Source organism: Gopherus flavomarginatus, chromosome 7, assembly GCF_025201925.1.
Source record: "Gopherus flavomarginatus isolate rGopFla2 chromosome 7, rGopFla2.mat.asm, whole genome shotgun sequence".
In the NCBI taxonomy this organism is placed as follows: Eukaryota; Metazoa; Chordata; order Testudines; family Testudinidae; genus Gopherus; species Gopherus flavomarginatus.
In genome coordinates, this window is record NC_066623.1 from 14,256,546 (window position 1) to 14,268,673 (window position 12,128).

At 38.8% G+C, this 12,128-nt stretch overlaps 1 protein-coding gene across 8 annotated transcripts in view; it reads right to left on the minus strand.

The window, feature by feature from the left end:
- The window catches only part of RAPGEF6 (Rap guanine nucleotide exchange factor 6), a 268,596-nt gene that overhangs the window by 134,008 nt on the left and 122,460 nt on the right, over nucleotides 1–12,128 (minus strand). Inside the window, exon 1 of one of the 8 annotated variants that reach the window (XM_050962517.1) lies at nucleotides 4,044–5,028. The exons of the other annotated variants lie outside the window; for them this stretch is intronic. Coding sequence (XP_050818474.1) covers nucleotides 4,044–4,097 — 54 coding nt within the window. The 5' untranslated portion in view covers nucleotides 4,098–5,028. Of the gene's footprint in view, nucleotides 1–4,043; nucleotides 5,029–12,128 lie in introns of those variants that run through there. 8 annotated transcript variants of the gene reach the window in all.

Consider the following 12,128-nt stretch of genomic DNA (forward strand, 5'->3'; position numbering starts at 1 on the left):
GCAAAAACAGTAATTTCTCAAGTGATAGATTGTCTTCGACATTTTATTTCACAGGCAAGGTCTTGTCCCTTTGCATAATGAAGCCCTCAAAGACCCTAGTTACGTAAACAGGGTTGACATACAAACCCAACATCTACATTTTCTTTTTGATTCATGAAGAATCCATGCATGTAAGTGACATAGGAATCATATGCTGGGTCCAAGACTAGCATATAAATGCAGATGGTGATAAAACTTTGTATGCCATTTAAATTTAAATAAAATTACACAACAATACATATAGAACAAGAAAACATGTTTCTTATCTATGAAAAGTGAAGGAAACAAGGGGATCAAAATGTTTATGTTTTTGATTGTCAGTCCACTCAGACTACAAATGCAAAATACTATCCTTGAAATTTGTTGGAGTTAGGTATTTCTGCTGAGAAAATAAGACATGCTCTCTGCATATTTGCCATGATTTAGCCTCTGCCTTTGCTGATTGTCATAGTATTTTAAGCATGAGCATGAGGACAGTTACAATTTTCTTCAGTAAATGAGCAGCTACCCTCTACTGTACCATTTTAACTTTAATTGTTTTAACCCACTGAACAAAAAGGAATAAAACCAAAAGACAGTTTTATAGAAGGTTTGTAGGTCATACTATGTACATTTATTTTAGAAAAGGGAGTTAATTTCCACTGAAGTAAAGCAGGAGTCCTCATATGCTGACCCATGGGACACCTGAAGGTCATCCTCAGACTGCTCAAGGGTCAACTGGTGTAAAGAGCAAGTGGGCGGGGCATTGCACAATGAAGTATACTCAGCAGTCAGAAAAAGATCTGCTGATTCCACGAAGAGGTGGTGCCTCCAGTAATGGTCCCTGCATAAAACAAGTACATGGAAGGAACATAGCTGCCTCTACCGAGTGCCAATCCTTCCACTGAAGAGGATCAGAAGGTAAAAAAATCCATGAAGGAAAACAATACCAGCGGTCAAACTTATGAGATGCTGGAGGTAATGCCAAAATATATGGAAAGGGCACAGACGAGAGGGAAAGTGAAAGTCATAGCACTAGTGAGAAGCATCATGGAATGGGAAAGATGGCCCCAGAGCCTTGAGTAGAGTGCTCTAGCAGGAAAGAACAGAATCTGAAATGATCAGATAATGCGATATGCAAACTGGGAGAAGAAAGAACTGAAATGAAGTAGGGAAAAAAGGAGAGCCAGTGGGTCAATTATATCTTCTTCATTAAAGACATTTACAAATTCAGAAATAATACTAAGATTGCTTTTTTACATAATCAAATATAGTAGCTGACACCAGGAGGACATGGACTCAAGACTGGTAAGTGCTTGCATTCCTCTTGTTACGCAGAAAATAACAACTGGTAATTATAAAAAGCTTTTCTGCTGAGAGTCCCAAAGATTAATCCAGCGGACTGAGCCAGGCCTGTCGGATAATACATTTGTTTTAATTAATTTTACTGATGGGTAAACTAAGAGCATGTCTACACAAGCACTTACTATACAGCAAGCTCAGATGTAAATTTATAGCGCTCCAGCAGGTGTAGATCCTACTGATGTGCACTAAAAATTCCCTAGTGTGCTTCGACCTACTGCTGCTTCAAACCCACTGCCATAAAACACTTCACATTATGAATTTTGGAATTCTCTAATAATGACATCATGATGTCTCTGTTTAAGAGTCTAATACCAAAAAGCACATACACATTCTAGACACAGAGTTGACAGAATTCCAAAGACAGCTTCAAAGAACTACTAAACCATTTTTGAAGTCGTCTCATTTTTTATATTACAAGTATTTACTGTTAACCTAATACGACAGAACAGAGACAGAACCTCATAACTTTCTTTCCTGTCACCCATTATCTATAGGAGCAGTTCCCTGTAAACATATGCAGAACCATCTCATTGTCCTCCTTCACCTCTTTCCTTAAAACTCTCCTCTGCCATGATGCCTACAAAAAACTCGATATTGTTTAGAGGGCACAGGGCCAGTTCCAGGGTGGGTGGACAGGGCACAGCTCATTGTTGGGTTGTTTTGTTTTATTTTTTTTTGCAAGGGCACTGAAAATGTTTTCCACTCTTGGCAGGAAAACAGCTAGGGGCACTCCTGCTTAGGCAACTGGTGTGCCATGACCACTGCTTATCATGATCTTCATAATCATTATTTCTTAATGCTGCCCATATCTGTTTATTGTCTCGTCTTATATTCAGATTGTAAAGTCTTCAGCTTAGGGACCATCTTTTTGTTATGTGTCCATACAGCACAATAGGGTCATGATCGCTAACTGCTAGATGCTCGTGCAATACAAACAACCACCACCATCTTCCCGCACAGAGGCAGTGACCCCTTTTGGGCAGTCACAGAATAACCTGAAGGGCTTTAAACAATACTTTCCTGGTTTCTATAGGAACTTATATAAAAGAAAGGAGTGGCTTGTACAATCCTCATGCAATTTGCAAAAATTCACAATACATCTTTTTTCTCGCGACTACTTAGACAATACATTAGCTTGCATGGACTATTTTACATTTGCCTATGCTATTCAATTTCTCACAGTGTACTCCTCTCAGTGGTGATGGGCATCTTTGTATTTACATATGACATTTTTTTTTTATTAGTCATACTTCTACATTGTTTCAGTCACACAGGCTAGTGATTGACCAGTACCCAGATTAACATTATTATGGTAACATCCACAGTACTTATGTAGCAGTCCAACTGTCCTTTTAGGACCTCAACTTTTCCTTAAAAGATTGTTTAAGCACAAACATTATCCACATTGTCGTGGTTAGGCTAAAATCCTAAAAGAAAATCCTTCTTTAGCGCTGTACGTGAAGACAAGCCCTTAAGCATTAAGGTTAGGGATCTCGATCCACACTTGGGAACATAAATAAAGGTGAGCTGATTTTCTAAGGTACTTCACACCTGCAGCTCCCAGATGCTAAAACAGAGTGAATTTCCATTTGCCTTTTAATTGACATAGAAAAATGAGCAGACAAAAATGCAATGTAGATAGGAATTGTATATACTTGATTGTATACCTCTCTTGTCCACTCCCACATTTTATATATAACTTAAATTCTAAACTCTTCATGGCAGGTGTCATGGTTAAATCTTGGCTCCTCTGAGGTCAATGGCAAAACTCCCTTTGACTTCAATAAGACCAGGATTTCACCCGATCTTCATACATTACCACACCTAGCACAACCCAGCCCCCATCCTGACATGGACCTCTAAGTTCTACTGTAACAGAAATATGAAATAGAAAAAATAATAATATATACACATCTAGCCTCTGGCTGTTTGTAGTCAACTCAGATATAGGCACTGCCTTACTTCAGCCCTGGCAGTCAGCAAAGCTCATGAAACACAAGCATTTGGAGTAATTTTTTGAGAGAAGGAGGCACACAAGTACTATATTTGTTAATGTCTTTAAAGAAGTCACCTCAAGACAGGTTTGCCTGCTTGTGTATTCTTGGTTTACATTATCTCCATTAAAAGAAAAACAATTACACAAAATCTGCATTTTAAAATGCACATCAAAATTATTATTGTTATTTGAAGTTGTTAATTGTAAATACAAAGCCCAGCTACTGAATTAACCATTTCTCCAATATTCAATCTTGGAAAGCAGTAGCATAGTATAATATATCTTGAAAATTAAACCGTGCACTCGATTGGAATATCAATATTTATCAAGTTAACAATATGCACAAGCAGTCATAACCAATCCTATAAGCGTCACATTCTAGTAATATTTGGAGTAATACTGTTGACCTAAAATTCAAGTTCTGTGGGTACGTAGTTTTATACAATATTTTAATCTGTACACTATTAATATACTGATTGTCAGATTTCAAGATTCCCCCGCCCTTTTGGGCACTATGCATGGATTATTCTTTTGGGGTAGCTGAGTCCAACTTCACATGCAGAATAGTACAAAGGATGTTTTGAAAAATTCTTAGATCAGAAACATTTTAAAAGTACCATGTTTGTCAGTATGATTCAGAGAGAATTTATTAATGACTACTTACTTTGGAGGCCCATGGCTGCAGACAATTGGCGTAACAACGGACAAGAAAAGCCATTTCTTGGGCTGAGAAGGAAAGTTTCCTCTCTCAGAAAAAAGCCAGAGAGGAAAATTATTTAGTAAAATCCCTATTAGATTCTCCTTGTAAATCATAAACCAAAGCAGTGGATGTATATGCACACAACTGTTCAGGTTTGATTTTCACACTGATGAATTTGATTACAGCTTCTACTGTATCGCAGTAGTTTTCAGTGTTGCAGTGAGTTAGCAGCAGCAATTCCTATAAAAATGTTCCAGTTTTAACAAGCACATAAATGCAAATCAAAATGTTTCAATACTCCTGGCCCTTCAAATACAAATATCCATAGGCTCCCCCAAGCATAGGCATGCAAGCGAAAGCTGGTGTAGAATGGAATTAATTCTGAACTGGATTAAAATTATATATTAATCTAACATTATTCTAAAAGGTGAGACTTGAATTCTTCTGAGTCTTTCTTTTCCTACTAAAATGCAGGTAAGGCTGGTTTATCTTCCGGTTCCAAAACTTCACATTTTAATATTGTAGATCAAATTGGGAAAGGTTCTTCTGCATCTTAGGCAACTCAGGAATCCCACACCCTTGATATTAAAGTTTCTTCTTTATACGCTTGCCCACCATAACTGCAAAATTCAATTCATGTCCAGATTGTAGCTTCAGGATATATACTCTAACAGGTTTGCACTATGGAATGTCTCAGAACCTCTGCAATCCAAACCCTTTTTTTCTCTCTCTCTCTATTTTATCATGCAGAGTTTACAACTCTGCAGTGTTGCTTAGTATTCTAATGCATCAGCCAGATACCATGGTTAATCCAAGCCTAGCTTTTCCAATTAACATAATTATATAATGCACTACAAAATATACATCCACAGCTACGGCAAGACTGAACGCTGGAGTCCTAATTCCTACTATTTTTGCTTGCTTCTCAGCAGCTCCCTCAGGAAAAGCTTCCATCGATTGGATGCTCCGCAGCAAGATGAAATATCTAATAAGGAGGAAAGAGAGTGGGAGGGGAACTGAGCTAAAAGGATGACATCACCTGTATAGAAAGCCTTTAGAAACTGCATTAGATCAACTGGCTACTGTATCTGCAGATGCAGCCAGCAGAGCATCTTTATTAACCTAATATAAATACACATCTCTGTACAACAATTTAGCATAACATTCTTGTTCTACATTATGTGTGTATCATTTTTATGATCTACCAGAGCACATACAATAACTATGAATTTTTAAAAAATCAGCTTCGCAAATGTGTGTCTATATTTACACTTCATTTTCAACAGTATTCTGGACAAGTCACATTTCTTATCTTTGTATTCAAGTTTAACACACTTCAAGGTAAAAAAAAAATCTTTTCAAAGTAAAACAATTCCTGTTTTTCGAGTATATGCCATAGAATGACCTTGCTCTAGCTGTCATTTTTACAGGCTTCTGTTCATTCTCTAAGGAATTTTGTCCAAGAATTATATAAACTTCTTATTGGAAGGAGATGCTCACGTAAAGCAAATGAGAAATCATTTGAATGAAAAAAACAAACATGTTAAAAGTTGTTTTTAAAAAACATCTGATTTTTTAAAAATGAAATTACTGCAATAACCCTGAAAGAGCAACAATTCTAGTTTCTAATTAGAGGGCAAGAATTACAAGATATTTTCTTTTTGCAGCTAAAAACAAACATTTTTCAGCAGCTCGGTGACTTGGATGGCAGTCTAGCACACAGGAGACCTACTCTGGGTATGTCACCTAGGATTTCTTGCACCTTTGGGCAGGGAATGTTATGATGCACTCAATTCCTAGAAGTTAATTGGCCATTGCCACCCTCTAAGGAGGGGAAAAGAAACTATAGCAGCCCAAATTCAAAGCCATTATTTAGTATCAGCGTCTTTTTACTTCAAGTACAAAAGGGGCCACTAGCTGTCCACGCAGTTCTCCATCTTTTTCTTCTATTCCCTTTTTCATAGTTTCCTCCCTCCACTTTCACAGGCCACAAGTTTCTGTCACAACCTCACCATCTACACCCAACACGATATGCTGCCTCTAAGCTGATTTGGAAATTAAAAGCCATACCTTCTCCTCATTGACCAAATTGCACTGCTGCTTCAGTGAGAAGCTTTGCTTCATCCACTGTGCCCATCCAGGGGATTCTCACTTCCAAGAAATTGAGCTAAGTCTGTTTCACAGGGAAGATACAAGCCTCATCTCAGACTAAAAACTGCTTATGGGTAGGCTTGCCAACTTTCTAATCACACAAAACTGAACATTCCTGCCCCACCCCTTTTCTGACGCCTTGCCCCTACTTGCTCCATCTCCCTCCCTCTGTCGCTTGCTCTCCTCCACCCTCACTCATTTTCACCAGGCTGAGGCAGGTGTTGGAGTGCTGGGGGTGAGGGATGAGGACTCTGGCTGGGGGTGCAGGCTCCGGGGTGGGGCAGGGTTGGAAGGGGGCAGCTCCGGGAAGGAGTTTGGGTGTGGGAGGGTCTCCGGGCTGGGGCAGAGGATTGGCATGCAGGAGGGGGTACGAGGTCCTGGCAGTGCTTACTGCAGCTCCCAGGAAGCAGCAGCCAGGTCCTGCCACCCCTAGGTGCATGGGCGGCCAGGGAGGCTCTGTGCGCTGCCCTCATACCCACAGGCACTGCCCCCACAGTTCCCATTGGCCATGGTTGCTGGTCAATGGGAGCTGCAGAGTCGGCACAAGGGGTGAAGGCAGCACACAGAGCCTCCCTGGACGCCCATGCGCCTATGGGGCTACAAGGACCTGGCGGCCACTTCTGGCAGCTGCATGGAGCTAGGGCAGGCAGGGAGACTGCCTTAGCTCTGGGCCCCCACTGCACTGCTGACTAGACTTTTAACGGCCCAGTTGGCAGTGCCAACCAGAGCCACCGGGGCCTGGCAACCCGACTTATGGGTACTATGATTCTACTTCCACTTGGCTTTCCAGAACAAGGCCGTATCAAAGAAGATTAGAGTTGAATATGACTTCTATATATTCACCTCAATTATGAGATGAGCTCACTTTCCAAAACTATCTTGAAAGACAAATAATTTGTATCATATTCTTAAAACCACCATTTTTGTCAAACAATGAAAAAATAATGGCTAAAAATATTTTAAGATGCAATTAATATTTTTGATTTTGTAATATCAAGAGGGAAACAACTGCAACTTATTTGACATCTAGCATGTATTTCTTTATAAGGTTCTCCCAGAGCCAAAATCTTTTCCTGTTTTACACGATGGAGGAATTTTACATAAATATTCCACCACTGAAGTGGTAAGCACTACCAGACAGAGAAAATTCAATTCACTATTCTTTCCATAGTATTGCAGCAGGGCAGGCTACAGGGCAGCATCAGCCTCATTGCAATACAGTGTGTTACACCTTTTGAAATGATTCATGCAATGCTGCTCTACAACATTTTGAATATAAACATCAGGTTTATAGCCACACTAATAAGAACCTTTCAGCTTCAGTAATAATTAGGGAATGTCCAAACTCTTCTGGGTTGTATTACTTGTTTTACGACAATTACTATAATTACAATTTAAAAAAAACAACAACTAAAAGGAAGCTTCACCCCTTGTCTGCATGTGCACTGATAGCACACAAATTCTCTTGTCCAGCTAAACAAGAGATATTCATCTCACAACTGCATTTTAAATTGGTGCATTGTGCATGAAATTCAATCCACTAAAGATTTTGGAGTGAATGCCATATTTTTACAACTACTGTAAACACAAGCTCAATAATGGGAACAAAATTCTATTTCCTTCTAGTTTTGTCTTTAAGTGAAGATGACATCATCCTTTTCCTATTGCTACCAATCAGACTGAAGCTACTGCAGTTCTCTAGGGAATAAATCCGAGACCCTGCATGCAAACCTGTCAGCCTAACAGCTATGAACAGGGTGAAAAAATTGACCTAATTCTATACTGGAGATTTTTTTTTTTTTTAAAACCTAAGGGCCTTATGGTACAGTGCCACAAGTTCTTTTACAATGATTTGTTGAAGATAAATGTCAGATCACAATACAACAGTGACTTGAGGAAAAATCTTTTGCAAAGATTGTTTAATAGTGATCTCAACCAAAATACAATTTTAAGAAACGTGGTAAAACCAGAAACAGTATATTGTTTTTCACATTTTAAGATGAATCCCAATTTTCATTGCACATGAAAGCCTTATTTAAAAAAAAAAAATCATCATCTTGATGTGTGCTTCCTGAAAAACCTTCCTTGTTTCTCAATGATGCTTTCTTTTCATATTTGGAATATCACTCCATAGGATTATATCTATGCATAGATGTATGCACCCATAAATCCACCCATAAATGTATCAGAATTTTCCCACTCTGCCTGTTAGGCAATCAAAACATGGAGATTTATTTAACAAGATTTATTTAACATTGAAGAATAGGATTTTTAAACAAAAAATGGCACTAAGACACTTATCTGGATCTTTTAAATTTATATTTAATTTAAACTGGATTAGAGGTTTTTCCTCTTTGCTTAAAGAGATCCCACCAATTGAAATTATGCAAAATCATATATATTTCACAGCTGACACCAGAAGATACCTCCTCCAATAGTTACTACTTTTCCCAGATCAATCCAATAAATGCCAGTTGTTTGAATATTGCAGCTGTGCAGTGAAGGCAAGCAGTGATATTAAAACCTGCATGCACTAGCTAAAAAGGCAAGATAGCTGCTTGCATGCCCAGCAAAAGGAAGGGTGCTGGCTATGACTGCTGGACTGTTAGGAAAAAAGACCAGAACAAGTCACAGAGTGGGAAGACTTTTAGTATAACTGAGCATCCACTCTGAGCAAAGAGGCACGGCAGAAGTAGTCAGCTATAAAGATGTTCTCTCTCTGCCATTTTCTTTGAGTACAGTAACTACTATACCCTACCACCAAGTAGATTTGGGGGAGGGGTTTGAGAGATTAAAACCAGCTGGTTGCAAAGCAATCTGCCATTTCACAAACTGAAGCGAAGGGGTTTGAGCCTAAAATAGTTCATTTTCCTCTCTGGCTTTGCAGGTAGTAATTTCCAAGTACAACAGCCTAATATACAAATATTCTAATGTAACAGCACCAGTATCAAGGGACTAGCATCATATATTTGAGGACTTTACATCTTTTGGAAAATGAAGGGAGTGATGATAATAGAATGCTATATACAGTGGCAGATGCAACACAAGCTGGAAGCATCCCCACACTGCCTTGATTTAGTACTGCTGGCATGCATGTCTAATTCCCTTTCCCCCTCCCCCACATTTAACTTAAGCATCTTAAATGAATCATTGTATTTTGAGGCAAGGTTAGCCTTCCATTAGAACTTCAGGAATTCCGGTTTTTAAAACAACTCTCCACCCTATTCCTGACCCTTCTGAACAAGGGAAATAGGACTTAGCTTCCCTCAGTTCTTTAGGGTAACACTGTGTTCTGCTATTGGTTACTTATGTGCATCAGTTTCCACAGCAGCTAAATGCTTACTAACATGCTGTAGAAAAATCTTATTGAAAGGATCAGGAGGATTCATAAGCAATATGAAAATATGATCTATGCTAAGTGAGAGAGGGAGGCTGTCATCATAACTAAAGTGATGTAAGCTTCTAAAATTAGAATCAACACTACAGAAGGAACAATAAAAAGGCACCATTAATTCAATTTCCCTGCAGCCTTGGTAGCTATACTACTCTTTTTTCAGCTGTTGTATTAAACATGAAAAGGTCACCTCCCATTCAGAGCATTTGACATTTATATATTTTATAAAACTAATTTGAATTTTTATAAATTGCTACTCCCTTCTGCAGACTTATACGTCTGTTATATACAAATTCTCTATCCACATATTCATGTAGCATCATGATCAGCATAACAAACAAGAACAATTTGGGTGGGGGAAGCACCTTTACCATGGATTTCAATTTAAAAAAAATAATTTCAACTATCTGAGCAGAGATGGGCCACAACTGAAACCTTCTGTCCCTACATCGCTTCCCTGCTGAAATTAGGAATCAGAGAGGGAGGGACTATGGAGGTTGTGTGATCTGAGCCTACCACTACGCATTGGATTGCAGGTTAGATCCACAACTTGTTTTCTGGACCTGGTTTGTATACAGCCCAATATACTGAAAATCTTAGGAACTGTCTAGTATTCCTCACTGAAATCTCACAAGAACAGCATTTAAGATTTTGCCATCACAGAATATTACTCTTGTTTAGTCTCAAAATGGAACCCTTGAACAACACAATATGCATCTGAACAGTCTCCTCGGCTAGTTCTCATCTAATTGTGACATTAGTTAGTATTTCTAAATTTGAAACTGCGGGGGGGGGGGGGGGACAAAAAACTCCAACACCCTACCATCACCAACAAAAGCACTGTCCATCTCTTAAAAGTCACATATATTTTAAATAGCTTAAACAAAAGCAAAAAGAACATAAACAACATTATATAGTACACAGCTCTCAGATTCTGATGAGCCAATCATCACAATTTGTCTCCTGAACAATCTGGGGTACCAATAATGTTCTCTTCCAAGAAAAGAATTTACAACTGAATTACCCTGATGATAGATACTTCCTGGATAAGGTTAAAATTATTAAAAGGCCACTTCAAATATTTTCTATATCATTTTCCTCACTGATAATCACTGCTTTGGAAGCCTGAAACTGATCTTTTTTTCCTGTATGGATTACTTCCCCTCACCTGCACTATCAGCAAACACTGCTTTATTATGGTCAGGTTGTTTATATGCATTAGCCTGCTGCAACTTATTTTTTAAGGAACTATAAGACATTTATTCTGAAAATGCATGCACACCTCTACATATACAGAAATTATTGACCATTTGTATTATGGTAGCCTAGGTCACACTCCAGGTCTATCAACTTTGTGAATGTTCCTTGGCATATTAGAGTTTCTTATTTTTTCTCACACTCCGTAAAAGATGTTTCAACAAGTGCATTATTTGACACGTTACACAGAAATCATTTATTTGAAAGTAATAAAGTCTAAGTAAGACAAAGCAACATGAGTTTCTGGAACATTATAAATAAATTTCCAAAATAGTGATATAATGATTAGAAGTCAATGAAAGATTTTGATTAAGCTCAAACAGCATCCAATTATGTGCGTATTCTCTAGTTTACAATTGCTATTTTTGCAAGAGGTCCGCTAGCCACGTTTATTATCCCTGAGCATAAAAGAATCATAATTAGTCTGTGGTTAGTTACCCATTTGACTTTGCAGACTTCTAAAAGTTACAATGTATATTTATATTAAAGATGAATTTCACTACCTGTTTTCCAGGGATGTGGTTTCAGACACTACAGACACTGGGTTTTTCTCCGTTTCCTGTCAGCTAAGCCAGCAAGCTAACCCACAAGATTTTGTTGCTCCCTCTTCCCCTTCTGACTGCTCCCTACCTCTGCTGCGCAAATGAGAACGACCCCACCCCCCCAATGTAAGGAAACATTAGCCTACTCTAGGCACTTGCCGGTATCCTGCACCTGAGGCAATGACATGAGTGAAGGTTTGCCCCATCCCAGAAAAACAACTAACAAGAAGGATATGGCTTCAACCAGTGCAGACACTGTGGCTAGGTGGGCAAGCTTTAGAAGAATATAGCATGTGTCTTGAGTGGCAAACAAAAAAGTAGGTGGGGTTCTGATAAAAGGAAAGGGAACAACATGGATTAAGTCCCAAATTCAGACCTAGCACCCCCAATCCAAGGGGCTGCATGAGCTCATCCCTCATGATGCAAAATTTCTCTAAAGCACCCACCAGCTGAAAGTTGCTTGGGCTGAGGGGATTAGTACTTGGGAATAATGTGAATCAAATGCCAATGTGGCAGAGATCACCAACAGAGACTTCTCCTCTGTCTTCTCAAGAAGCAAAATTCTTCCAGTAGAATTAGCAGCAGCATTCCAGGCAGGAGAGACAGGCTACAGAGTAGATCTTCTCGATTCAACAATGAACCCAGAAAGATACAACATATTTGAAGGCTCTCTACTTTCAAAAAAATGAAGAAAGAAGGGGATTT